This window comes from Physeter macrocephalus, chromosome 13 (assembly GCF_002837175.3).
Source record: "Physeter macrocephalus isolate SW-GA chromosome 13, ASM283717v5, whole genome shotgun sequence".
Classification (NCBI taxonomy): domain Eukaryota; kingdom Metazoa; phylum Chordata; class Mammalia; order Artiodactyla; family Physeteridae; genus Physeter; species Physeter macrocephalus.
This window is the reverse complement of record NC_041226.1, coordinates 82,647,014-82,659,495: the sequence shown is the minus strand read 5'-3', so window position 1 is coordinate 82,659,495 and position 12,482 is coordinate 82,647,014. Positions and strand designations below refer to the sequence as shown.

General features: G+C 67.7%; 1 protein-coding gene across 1 annotated transcript in view; it reads right to left on the bottom strand.

The window, feature by feature from the left end:
• PTGDS (prostaglandin D2 synthase) overlaps positions 1-965 on the bottom strand; it is a 3,713-nt gene extending 2,748 nt beyond the window's left edge. Inside the window, exon 1 of the mRNA XM_007127251.3 lies at positions 706-965. Within this exon, the coding sequence (XP_007127313.1) occupies positions 706-819 (114 nt within the window). The 5' untranslated portion in view covers positions 820-965. The remainder of the gene's footprint in view (positions 1-705) is intronic.
• Between the last annotated feature and the right edge of the window lie 11,517 nt (positions 966-12,482).

The following is a 12,482-nucleotide window of genomic DNA, read 5'->3' as shown; positions in this document are numbered from 1 at the left end:
TCCTCTCCAGCCTGGCCCCGTCCCCTCCGCTGGGTCCGGCCTTGCCTGGCCGTGGAGCTGGCGCCAGAGGGCTCCGGGCCGTCCCTGGAGGGGTCGGAGCAGGGCGCGCGGCTGGGAGACCCACTCCGACTGTTCCCGCAGCCCCCGAGGGGGAGCGCGCCGCCGGCTGTGTGTGTGTGTGTGGCTGTGTGTGTGCGTGTGTGTGTGGCTGTGTGTGCGTGTGGCTGTGTGCGTGCGTGCGCGTGCGGCGCGGGGAGTGGGGGGAGGGTCGCGAACGCGCGCACACTCGGTTGCTGTGGCCATCCCCTGGCGCCGCCCTGTGCAGCATCCCCATCTTCGCGCTCGCGCACGGAGGTGTGTCCTAGGACCCAGGTGTGGAAAGTGTGCCTGTTTTCCCTGGGCATCGTGAGCTCGTTGGGCTAAGCATGTTGGGTCAGGGATGACGGGCACGCAGGTGGCCCGCGTGTCTGCATGTGCCGTGTGGGCGCTCGCGGACACAGGTTCTTCCCTGCCAGTCGGGGGTAATGTACCCAGATCTTGGTGGGCGCATTGCCAGGAAGGCTCCCCTCTCATGGTCAGCCTCCTCCTGCCGGCCCAGCCCTCCTTCCCTTCAGCTCCTCCCAGGGAGAAAATTGGGCCCCAGGGAGCGCCCTGCTCCCTACACGGCCCTGTCCCGCCTTGGGGACCAGGCAAGGAGCCCCTCACCTTGTCCTCTTGGAAGTTGGGCTGCAGGGCGGCCTGGGCCTGGGTTGGAATCTGCAGGACCCCCAGGATCCCTAGCAGGGCCAGCCCTGTCCACAGCGTGTTCAGAGCGGCCATTCTCCCAGAGCTGAGCAGGCAGCACGAGCAGAGAGGCGGGCAGGAGGCGCGGAGGCTACCGGGGAGACCCCTATTTATGGGCCTGGCTTGGCCTCCACCCAGGGCACAAGGACAGCCCACTGGAGGCTCGTGATGCAGGGGGCAGGACAGGGCAGCTGAGCCCAGCGGCAGCTGAGCCCCCCACAGGGCTGCTTATGTAAGAGGCACTGACTAGGACAGGCCTGGGCGCTGCCACAGCAGGGTGAGCGGGGGCAGGCAGCCAGAGGCCCCTGCGTGGCTGGTCCTTTTTCCAGTCCCAGAAAGACCCGCTGCAGCAGCCTGGATGGGGGCAGGGGGCAAGAGCCTCGGTGCTGCCCTGCCTCTGGGGCCTCTGGTCACTTCCCACCGGGGACTGGGAACCCCCCCCACCGCCCCCCGCCCAAGCCCTACCACTGTTCCATCTCCAAGCCTGGTGACCCTGGGAGGGGAAGCGAGGCCCCGTTTGCACTGTATGAGTTTGATCCTGAAAGGCCCAGCAGGCCCGCGGTGACGGGAAACTTGGGCCAAGGTAAAGAAGCCAAATCTGCCCCCGAAGCAGAGACCGAGGGCCAGGTGTGCTGGGCACAGCTTCCCCCGACGGCCAGCTGTCGGGGCTCTGGCTGGGGGCCCCGTGGGCACCTCTTTCAGCCCGGGGCCCCTCTGGCCTTGGGCGTAGGCCCATCCCCCGCACTGTGCATCCCCTCCTGCACCAGTCCCGCCCACCCTGTGGAGCTCAGCCTGTCCTGTTACCTGGGGTGCTGAGGCTGGCACCTCCCCCAGTGGCAGTGGATGAGAGGGTACCTGCCCACCTTACAGAGAGGGCTGTCTCCCTTCAGAGGCCTCTCTGGGTTGATGGGGTCCCGGGCCCTGTTCAAATCTAGCAAGTGTCACCTGTCCCCCTGGTCCCGTCCAAGGCCACCCCAGGCCAGCGGGGGCCTCAGCACAGGACTGAATGGGGTCAACGGCTCTGAGCAACGGTGAGTGGGGTGGGTGCAGACACCGAGGGGACGCAGCTGTGGCCAGTGAGGGGACAGGGGCTGGCCACCCCCAGACACAGGCCCAGCCCCCTGCAGGGTGCAGGCTCCCGTCCCAGTGCCTGGCACCTTCCGCCCGGGAGCTGGATTCTTGGCAGCCCTGGCCTCGGGCTTTGGAATGGCCCCAAGGTTGGCCGGAAATAATCGAGGGGGAGGTGTGGGTCAGGTCAACTGCCTGAATGGGACCAGCATGGGCCCTGCCACCCACCTAGTGGGGGCAGGAGGGTGGGCCTCAGGCCCACGGGGGTCCTGGTGAGGTCAGGGTGCCTGCACCTCAGCCCTGGTTGGACCCCTCGCCGGGGCTGTGAGGCCGGCATGTACCGCCCTTTGTCGCCCCTCCCCAGTGGCCCAGGGGTCTGGGAGCACAGACTCGGGTTTCCTGCGGGGGGGCACCAGGGAGCTCCATCAACAGGGCTGCCTGGGGGGCCGCTGGGTGAGCAGTGCCGTGCAGAGGGTCTCCTGCTTTCTCACTGGTGCTGGGGCTGTGGGAGCCTTTGGTGTACCAGGCAGAGGCCAACGTGAAGGGGTGGGGCAGAGAGAGAGAGGAGGCACCTGGTGGGGGGAGGGGGAGGGGGGAGGGGGGTGGAGGTAAGGAGGGCAACGGTGCCGGGGAGGGGGCAGAGGCCGGCCTGAGACCGCCACCCCTCTGGCCTGGCCTCCCATCAGCTCCCGCCCCTCAGGCACTGTTCACGCTCTAGGCTGTGCGGGGACAGTCCATCAGAACAGGCAGGAGTGGGGACGGGTGCCCGGACCTTGCACTGCCCCTGGCTACCCTGGGAACCCCTTTGCAGCGATGGGGCCTTCCGTGAGCAGGGCTGGAGGCTGGGGCCCTGGACTCCTCCTTCCCCCACCAGGTTCTCCCTCAGGTGCCCCTCCAGCCCCTTACCCAGTCCTCGCCCAAGCCCTACCACTGTTCCATCTCCAAGCCTGGTGACCCTGGGAGGGGAAGCGAGGCCCCGTTTGCACTGTATGAGTTTGATCCTGAAAGGCCCAGCAGGCCCGCGGTGACGGGAAACTTGGGCCAAGGTAAAGAAGCCAAATCTGCCCCCGAAGCAGAGACCGAGGGCCAGGTGTGCTGGGCACAGCTTCCCCCGACGGCCAGCTGTCGGGGCTCTGGCTGGGGGCCCCGTGGGCACCTCTTTCAGCCCGGGGCCCCTCTGGCCTTGGGCGTAGGCCCATCCCCCGCACTGTGCATCCCCTCCTGCACCAGTCCCGCCCACCCTGTGGAGCTCAGCCTGTCCTGTTACCTGGGGTGCTGAGGCTGGCACCTCCCCCAGTGGCAGTGGATGAGAGGGTACCTGCCCACCTTACAGAGAGGGCTGTCTCCCTTCAGAGGCCTCTCTGGGTTGATGGGGTCCCGGGCCCTGTTCAAATCTAGCAAGTGTCACCTGTCCCCCTGGTCCCGTCCAAGGCCACCCCAGGCCAGCGGGGGCCTCAGCACAGGACTGAATGGGGTCAACGGCTCTGAGCAACGGTGAGTGGGGTGGGTGCAGACACCGAGGGGACGCAGCTGTGGCCAGTGAGGGGACAGGGGCTGGCCACCCCCAGACACAGGCCCAGCCCCCTGCAGGGTGCAGGCTCCCGTCCCAGTGCCTGGCACCTTCCGCCCGGGAGCTGGATTCTTGGCAGCCCTGGCCTCGGGCTTTGGAATGGCCCCAAGGTTGGCCGGAAATAATCGAGGGGGAGGTGTGGGTCAGGTCAACTGCCTGAATGGGACCAGCATGGGCCCTGCCACCCACCTAGTGGGGGCAGGAGGGTGGGCCTCAGGCCCACGGGGGTCCTGGTGAGGTCAGGGTGCCTGCACCTCAGCCCTGGTTGGACCCCTCGCCGGGGCTGTGAGGCCGGCATGTACCGCCCTTTGTCGCCCCTCCCCAGTGGCCCAGGGGTCTGGGAGCACAGACTCGGGTTTCCTGCGGGGGGGCACCAGGGAGCTCCATCAACAGGGCTGCCTGGGGGGCCGCTGGGTGAGCAGTGCCGTGCAGAGGGTCTCCTGCTTTCTCACTGGTGCTGGGGCTGTGGGAGCCTTTGGTGTACCAGGCAGAGGCCAACGTGAAGGGGTGGGGCAGAGAGAGAGAGGAGGCACCTGGTGGGGGGAGGGGGAGGGGGGAGGGGGGTGGAGGTAAGGAGGGCAACGGTGCCGGGGAGGGGGCAGAGGCCGGCCTGAGACCGCCACCCCTCTGGCCTGGCCTCCCATCAGCTCCCGCCCCTCAGGCACTGTTCACGCTCTAGGCTGTGCGGGGACAGTCCATCAGAACAGGCAGGAGTGGGGACGGGTGCCCGGACCTTGCACTGCCCCTGGCTACCCTGGGAACCCCTTTGCAGCGATGGGGCCTTCCGTGAGCAGGGCTGGAGGCTGGGGCCCTGGACTCCTCCTTCCCCCACCAGGTTCTCCCTCAGGTGCCCCTCCAGCCCCTTACCCAGTCCTCCTGGAACTCAGGCTCCAGGGGCCCTGAGCAGGCTGGGGTCGAGTGGGGGCTCGGGCCGGGCCCAGCCGCAGAGGACCCAGGGCACGATTTCAGGGCCCAGGAGGTGGGTGCCCGGGCAGCTGCTGGGCCCCGCAGGTGGAGGAGGGGTCCCCCTGAGAGCCCTATTGGTGGGGACCCCTGGCGTCAGCTCCCCAAGGGCCGATGGTTCACCTTTTGCCAGGTCCAGGTAGGGTTGGGCCATCGCCAGCAACTCCTGCAAGATTTCTGTCCCTTTCTTCCCCTCCCTTGGGGCTGTGCTGGATGGCGGCGGGGGACGGGAACGGGGGGGCACCCCACGGGCACCAGGACCCCCTCTGTGCTCTCCGGACCCCTTCGCGCTGCTCTGAGCTTGGCCCTGCGTGTGGTCGGCAGTGCCGCTGGGCCATCTCTGCCCTCCAGGTGGTGGGTACCTGCTGACATGGGGGTGGAGAGGCTCCCCCTGGCACCCACTGAGAGCCGAGTTGCCCGGTCCTGGCAGACCAGGTGCTGCTCCCTGGGTCTCAGGGGGACAGGCAGGTGGGGTGTCTGAGAGGACCTGTCCCTGACCCGGGAGGGCAGAGTGCCTGCCCTGAGCCCGGGAGCCAGACCCTGGCCTCTCAGGAACCCACCCCCAGCCCTGGCACCAGGAGAGGCCCCCGAGAGGCTGACCTGGGGTCCCTGCCTTAGGTTCCTCCCCGTCTCTGGGCCCATCGCAGAAGCTGGCAGCTCTGGACGTGGCTGGGCTCAGCCTTCTGTGGGCCTGGCGGGCGCGTGAGCTGCAGACGTGGCTGCTCAGCAGTCAGCGGAGCTGAGGCTGCGGTTTCCCTGCAGCCCAAGGCCCAGGCGTGAGGGGGGATGGGCATCTGCCCGGGAGGGGAGCTGCTGGGCTACAGGGATGCTGGGAGTTGGCCTGGACCTTGAGACGTCATTGATGCCATCCCCTGCTTCTGGCCCAGCAGGCCAGAGACAAGCCCGGGCCCAGGCCTAGGCTTGATCTCCTTGGGGGGCAGTGACGGGTCCCAGTCCCCAGGCAGTATCCCCCGGAGATGGTTGGCCCTTCAGAGCTGAGGCTCTCCCAACACCTGGTGGCCTCTCGCTGACCGGTGGCTAATGGAGTGTCCGCTGGTCTTGGACGGGGGGCTCACAGGGACCTCGTGGACCCCACCGACTTGCTGCTTGGCCGTCTGTGCCCCCAGCCCGCGGGAAGGGGCTCTGAGGGAGCGCTGAGCTGGTTGGGCAGGGGAGGCCCCACTGGACCCCACCTCACCCTTCAGGCCTGTCCCCCGCCCTCCAGGGGTGGCTCACAGCCCCGGAGATCGCCCCATCCAGGATGCTCCTCCCATGGGGGGATCCCCAACCAGTAGATTTTTTTTTTAAGTAGAGGAGGGGCAGCACCCGGGGTCACCTAGAAGCTGCTGGACAGAATACTCCAGAAAATCACCGAAGGCCTCATCCCCTCTCCCTGCCCGCTTTCCCAGCTCCTGGACTGGTCCAACCTCCAGGGCTGACCTGGGAAAGACCCGAGGCAGCCCGGTGGAGAGATGGCCGAAGCGGAGAGTGGCCGTGCTCCCTGGTGGGGCACCGGGGCCAGAAGTGGGGGTGGGGTGCTGGGTCTGCGGCATGAGACCACCAGGGCTGGGAACCGACGGGGCAGCCAGCTCAGGGCTCCTCCGGGTGCAAGAAGCTCTCCACACCCCCGCCTGGGCTCCCCAGAGGATAGCTGCTCTGAAGTTTCAGGAGGCGCCCCAGACTCGGAGTGTCCCCGAATGAGGCCCTCTCTGAGTTTCTACCCAGACCACAGGGGGCCCACTCTTCCCCCTGTGCTGGCCTGGTCTCTGGCTCTTCGTCCCCTCTCTGCTTTGGGTTGGCCACTGTCGACACCTGGTGATGACCATGTCTCCACCTGGCGTCTTCTTTCCCAGCCCAGGAGGTTGGGCTGGTCCAGGAACCAAAGCTGGGGGAGGGCCGGGGGATGGGATGAAGCATTGCTGCCAGACCCCAAGGGACCCAAGGAGGGTCATGGCCAACCCGAGGCTACTCCTGGCCAGCAGGAGCCCAGGGCCGGCTGGCTGCCTCTGGAGAGGTGGAGGGGCTGCAGCATTCTGACTTAGAGAGGGGCCTGGCAGGGCTGTGGGGAGAGCGGCCTGCCCCCCACCACGGCCCGCATGCCCTCAGCCTCCCACGGGTGTGACACTCTGGATTAGGGTGACCGGAGCAGGTGGCTTCCAGAAGCATCCGGCCCGGTGGGGGGTGGTTGGAGCTAAAGCGTGTCCCCTCACCTCTGGAAGGCTGGGTGCACGGTCTCTGGGTAGGAGGGGCCTGAGGGCACCCCGTCTCCTGGGAGCATCCACGGACGGGCCCTCCTGAGTCACCGCGGCCAAGCTGGGCACCCCCTCCCCGCCAAAGGACCCCAAAGCCAGGACTGTTTCTTGTGGGGTCTTGCTCTTCCAGGGCCTCAGTGGAATCTCCTGATTCTGGAAGTTTTCTCGCCCCTGTGACTTGACCATGTCATGCTGGCCCAAGGCTCTGCTGGATCTCCTGGTCCCGCCAGGGGAAGCGAGCCCACCCCTGGGGCCTGGGCCTGAGGTCCTCGGACCCGGGCCTAAGTATTCTCCTGCGGTGGGTGCTCCTGCCTTTCGCTCAGGGCCCAGGTGACCCCTGGGGGGTGGGAGCCACAGCTCTGAGCAGGGCCTGCAGCAGGGGGGCACCTGGCGGGGGGGGGTGCTGGGCAGGGGGCACCTGGGCCAGGAGCGCACCCAGCCCTTGGGGGGGGTGCCGGAGAGTTCAGCGGGGACAAACGTCAGAGAGGACACTCAGGCTGCCCGGCCTGGGCCTGCGACCCGGGGCTCTGGGCGCTGCCCGCGGCCCGGCCCGCGGCCCCAGGCCGCCCCGGTCATCGGTCATCGGGCTCCAAACGTTTACTCCTGGTGCGGGAGGGGTGAGGGGGACTGATGTGGCCTCGGGAGACGAGGCACAGGCAAGGCCTTGACCGGCTGTGGGGATGGGGTCAGCCAAGGGCCAGGCTGGGCTCCAGAGGGGGTGGGCCCAGCATTTCACGCGGGGCCGGCCTGGGCCGTCTGAGAGCGGGGAGGCCAGGCAGAAACAGGGCGGGCGCTGCAGAGCGGGAGGCCTGGGGGGCAGGGAGGGAAAGGGGCGCGGCCTCTGGCTGCCCCCTCCTCACCCCGGTGGGTGCCGCCTGGGCCCCAGGAAGCCCCCAGCGCCCCAGCCTTCCTCACAGCCCCCTCAGGCCTCGAGGGGTGTGAGGACACGCGCTCTGTGGGGCCGGCGCGCTGGTCAGAGGAGCGGGGCCTGTCTGCACACCCCCTGCCCCCGCCCAGCCTCCTCAGGCAGCGCCCGCGGGCCCCAGACTCGCTGCAGAATGGGCCGCCAGGCACAGAGGGCGTGCGCGTGCCCGTGAGCGTGCGTGCACCCGAGGGCATCCTCCCTACGCACACGCGTGCGTGGGTGGGTGTGTAAGTGGTATGTGCTCACGCGTGAGCTCTGCGTGTGTGCGTGTGGTCAGCACGTGTAAAGGCCAGAGGCAGGAAACACCAGGGATGCTGGGAAACGCTCCTGATGTGAGGGGACAGGGTGGCCCAGGGCAGGGGACCTAGGTGGGGAGGGGCTGGCCCGGGGTGGGGGGACCGTGTGGAGGGGAGAAGGTGGTCGGAGCAGGGGTACCTGGAGGTCTGGGCAAAAGAGGTGCCTGGGTCCGGGGCCCCGGTGCCGCCTGCTCCTCTGCTCCACGCTCCCGACGCGGCTAAGGAGGCCCAGGTCAGGGCCTCTCTCACCCGCCGGGTCTCTTCTGAGGCCCTGAACCTAATTGTGTCTTTGCAGCTTTAATCTTTCATATCAGGACTGCCCCCTCCCCAGACCCCCAGCACAAGTCCCACGGGCCCATCCCCTCCTGCCTTTGGTCACACTGACGGGCCCTTGTGAGTCCTCTCTGCCCTCAGAGTGACCCTCCCCTGCCCTGGCCTCCCCCTCTGACAAGCTGTTCCCCCCGCAGTCCCCTCCCCCTGGCCCCTAGTCCAGGGCCACTCTCGCTGCGCCCTTGCCTGGCGGCTGCCCTTGGGACCTCTTCTGCTGCTTGACGGGTCCTGCCTGGGACCCTCTTCCCGAGCCCCAGCCCCCAGCCTTGCTACCTGGGTCCCGATGACCTCCTTACCAGGTGGACCTGGGCCAGGACATGTCTGAGGTCTGGTACCTGTCCCAGCTGGGCACACAGCCCCTCCCCAGTGGACACTGCCGCCCGGCCCCTGCACCTCAGCCCCTCAGGCTCCTGGTCCCCTTCCCCGGTGTCGGCCCCGGTGCCCGCAGCTGCCTCAGACCTCCCAGCGCTGGTTTGGGGCAAGAAGGCAGTGTGGTCACGGGTGATGCCCAGGGTCTGGACAAACGTGACACGTTTCTCCCTCAGCTCAGAACTCAGCTCCTTCTTCGGCCCAGTGACCGAGAAAGGGGTGAGTCCTGGGAGGAGCCTCCCGCCAGACCGAGCCCCCCGTCCTCGGGGCCGGGCGAGCCGGGGCCTGCCCTCGACCTCCGCGCGGAGCACCAGGGAGAAGTGCTGACAGCCGTCTCCGCCCCGTGCTCCTCCTCCTGCTGCTGGGGGGCAGCTGACCACGGCCCCCCTCCGGGTGCCCCCCAGGCCTCCCCTGCTCGCCCTGTGACCTATGGAGCAGTTCTGGGCCCTTCCTGGGTGGGAGACCCCCCTTCCAGGCCTCCGAGGGGTCCTGGTCTGGCCGCCCCTGGGGACAGGGGCGGGGCAGGTGGGTGAACCGGGTCGGGGAGGCGTGGGTCCTTCCAGAACAGTCCTGTCCCCACACATTTCCCATGGTGGCCCATCCCTCGGGAGCCTGGCGGGAAGCCTGGCGGATGCAGAAGTCAGGGTGTCCTAGCTGAAGTCACCGGGTCACCTGGGCCCGTCTCTCTGCCACCAGCCTGGACCTGGGTACCTTCCTCCTTCCAGCCGAGCTCTGGCTGCACCTGCCTGGCTCCTCTCCCCATTGCGGGGAGAGGAAGCAGGTGCCCGGCCCGTGCTGGCCGCCCTCACTCGGGCTGTTGGCCCGCCCCCCTGTCTGTACGGGCAGCCCCGCCTCCGGGCAGGGGCTCTGGGCGTCCAGCCTCATCCTGAGGAGAGAGAGGTGATGGCAAAGCGATGCTGGTCCTTGAGCTGGAAGATCGTCGAGGTCGCCCTGAACCAGGACTGCTCCTCCCCGAAGGCGCTGCCTGCTGGGCCAAGGAGGGAACGCCGCCCCCGGAAACCGCGCGGAGCTGGGCTGAGCAGGCCCCGGAGGCCCGTCCCCCACCGCCTGGGCGTCCAGGAGCCAGGGGCCCTGTCACCGGGCAGAGGTCCCTGCGCTGGACCTGCCCCGAGGCACTAGCAGGGGCCAGAGGCTCCCTTGGGTGTGGCAGGGACAGGATGACCCTGACCTTCGCGAGCCTCAGTTTCCCCATCTGTGCAGGGGCGCTGAGGTGTTCCCGCCTCACCGGTCCTCCGAGGGCTGTGGCCTAAGGCAGGGCTGGAGTCGGCCTGGGCCCGGCTGCGCTCGCCCTCTTTCCTTCTGCCCCGATGCCCGCTCGGCCCACCTTCTCCAGGCAGTGCCAGGGATAGACCTTGTGGCAAGGCCAGTTCCCGCAAGGGTCCCAGGGTCTCCATTCCGAGCGAGGAGGCGGGAGGCCTGGGTGGCCGCTGGCCTGGCAGGTGGTGGAGGCGGGGCGGAGGGGCTGGCCTGGGAGCCCCTGTTAACGGGTTCACCTGCTGGCCGCCACCCCAGGGCAAGCTCACCTTCCTCCAAATCCAGGAAGGGTGAGGTTTTGCCCCTTTGTCTCCTGGGTGCAACTGGGCCGGGGGAGAGGTGGGAGAGTGAGCGTCCAAGGAGGGCTCGGGGTGCGGAGGCTGTGAGGGCCCTCCTTGGACTTGGCCCAGCAAAGATCAGACAGTGGGTCCTTTTGCCCACATCCGGCCCCGTTCCGGGCCCTGGCCCTAGAGGGGGGTGGGGCAGGGGCACCTGCTGAGACTGCCAGCTCATGGGGACGTGCCCCCGGCCCCCTGTATCCACTGTCCGAGCAGTCGCCACCCCACACTGGACATCAGCGTCTCCTGGGCCAGGACACCTGCTGGGGCACATGACCCCCCAGCCAGGCCCGGGGGTCACGCAGGCACCCGAGCTGAGGGCCCACAGCGTGGAACCTGCCCCCACCTGCCCGGTCTGGGAGATGGCCGAGTCGTGCTCTGGTCCTGGGGCAGGTGGCTGGGCGGTGGAGGGGGGGGCAGGGAGGGACAGAGAGTGTCAGTGCCAGGCTGGCCGGCCACTGACCCCGCTCTGTGCCCGGGTCCGGTCCGGGCCGGGGCCGCCTGAGGCCACCGCCGTGCTCGGTAGCCCCTGACTCCAGACCCGGGGGAGCAGGCAAACCTCCTCTTTCCTGGACACGGCAAGGTCCGCTGCCCCGTGGTGGCTGCCGGCTGGCCTCGGCGGCCCCCACCCTTCCACTCCCTGAGTCCTGAACGGGTGCCCCTGGCCAGGGGGTGCCCCAGAGAGAACTCGGCCTGGCCTCTGACTCTTGGCTGGGCAATTCTTGGGGGCCCTGGTGGGAGACAGGAGTTCCTGGGTTCAGGGCTTGGTGCCTGGACCCTGGGGCGGGGGCAGAGCACCCTCACCCACAGAGCCCCGGCCCGTGATGTGCAGAACTGGCTCTCAGCATGGGACCTGCCCACAGAGGTGGCAGGCAGGTGGGGAGGGTGCAGGCTGGAGGGTCTGGGCACCTCCCTCTGAGCCTGGGGGGGCTTCTGGACCCCATAAGGCCTTGCGAGGGTATTCTCCTCTCCCAGGGCTGAAGCAGTCCACAGGGTCCCCCGCCGCCCGCCCGGAGCTCAGCCTGCACTGGCAGGACCAGAGCTTCTCACGGAGCCTGGGTCTTTGCTTACACACCCAAGGCCCCCGCCCTCAGACACCCACTCCCAGGCTGCTCCCCGGGAACCTGGGATCCTCTCGGGAGCCGGCTCCCTGGGAATCCTGGCCTGTGTGCGGAGCTGTAGCCCCCTGGCTAGGGGCTGAGGGGCTCGGCCGTGCCCCAGGCAGGCCAGTTGCCTGAGCTAAGGGCACCAGGAGAGCTGGTAGAACCTCATTCCTGGCGTGTCTGGGAGCGTGTCTCTGGGAGAGATTAGCCTGTGATTTGGGGGCCAGAGGAAAGCGGGGTTGGGGGGCCCCATCCAGCCCCCGGGGGGCCCAAATAGAGCAAAGAGGTGGGGGGCAAAGTCACTCCGCTGGAGCTGAGCCGTGACCCTCTTCCCCTGCCTGCGGACATCGGCGCTCCTGGCTCTTGGGCTTTTGGACCCAGACCAGGGTCTGGTCTACACCGCCCGTCCCCAGTGCCTCAGGTCTTCGGACTTGGACTGAGTCGCACCCGCTGGCCTCCTGGGGCCCCAGCTTGCAGACGGCGGACCGTGGGGCTTCACGGCCTCATAACCGCGTGAGCCCATTCCTAGATTTCCCTCACAGGCATCTATATGCGTATACTACCTGTCCCGGTCCAGTTTCTCTGGAGAGCACACAGGGGCTTGTAGCCAACCCCGCATCTATATGCGTATACTACCTGTCCCGGTCCCGTTTCTCTGGAGAGCACACAGGGGCTTGTAGCCAACCCCGGGGGGTGGCTGATTTCAGACCCTGGGGCTCGGGGGCTAAAGGGGGGGCGGGGCAGAGAGGAGGAGGCTGCTACCCGGAGGCGTGGGCCTCGGGGAGGGGGCAGCCTGGATGCTCTGAAGGGCCGTCCTATCAGCAGACCAAGAATTAGTAAAATAGTAGTATATCAGGCAAACGTTGAGGTTCAGGAAAAACTAGTAACAGAGGTAGATGCGTGGGATGATTAACCGAGACACAGAGACAAGGCAGAAGTCGACACGGCAGGAATGAAGGAAAAAGTCTACAGACATCCAAAGGATAAGGAGAGGAAACCTCCACGAAGAAACGGGGAATTTCCCAGCAAGCCCACCAAAGCGGGTTCAAGAGAAAAAGCCTGAGCAAAGGTAGGACCCGTCGACGCATCTTCCCACCGCTGGACCACGGTGCGATCCGTTTTCCTGGGGCGTCACTGACTCGCCACGTCCTGCACGTGTGCAAAGTGTTTGAACGATAAGACTGTTTTACATAAACTGGAGATTGTAGAC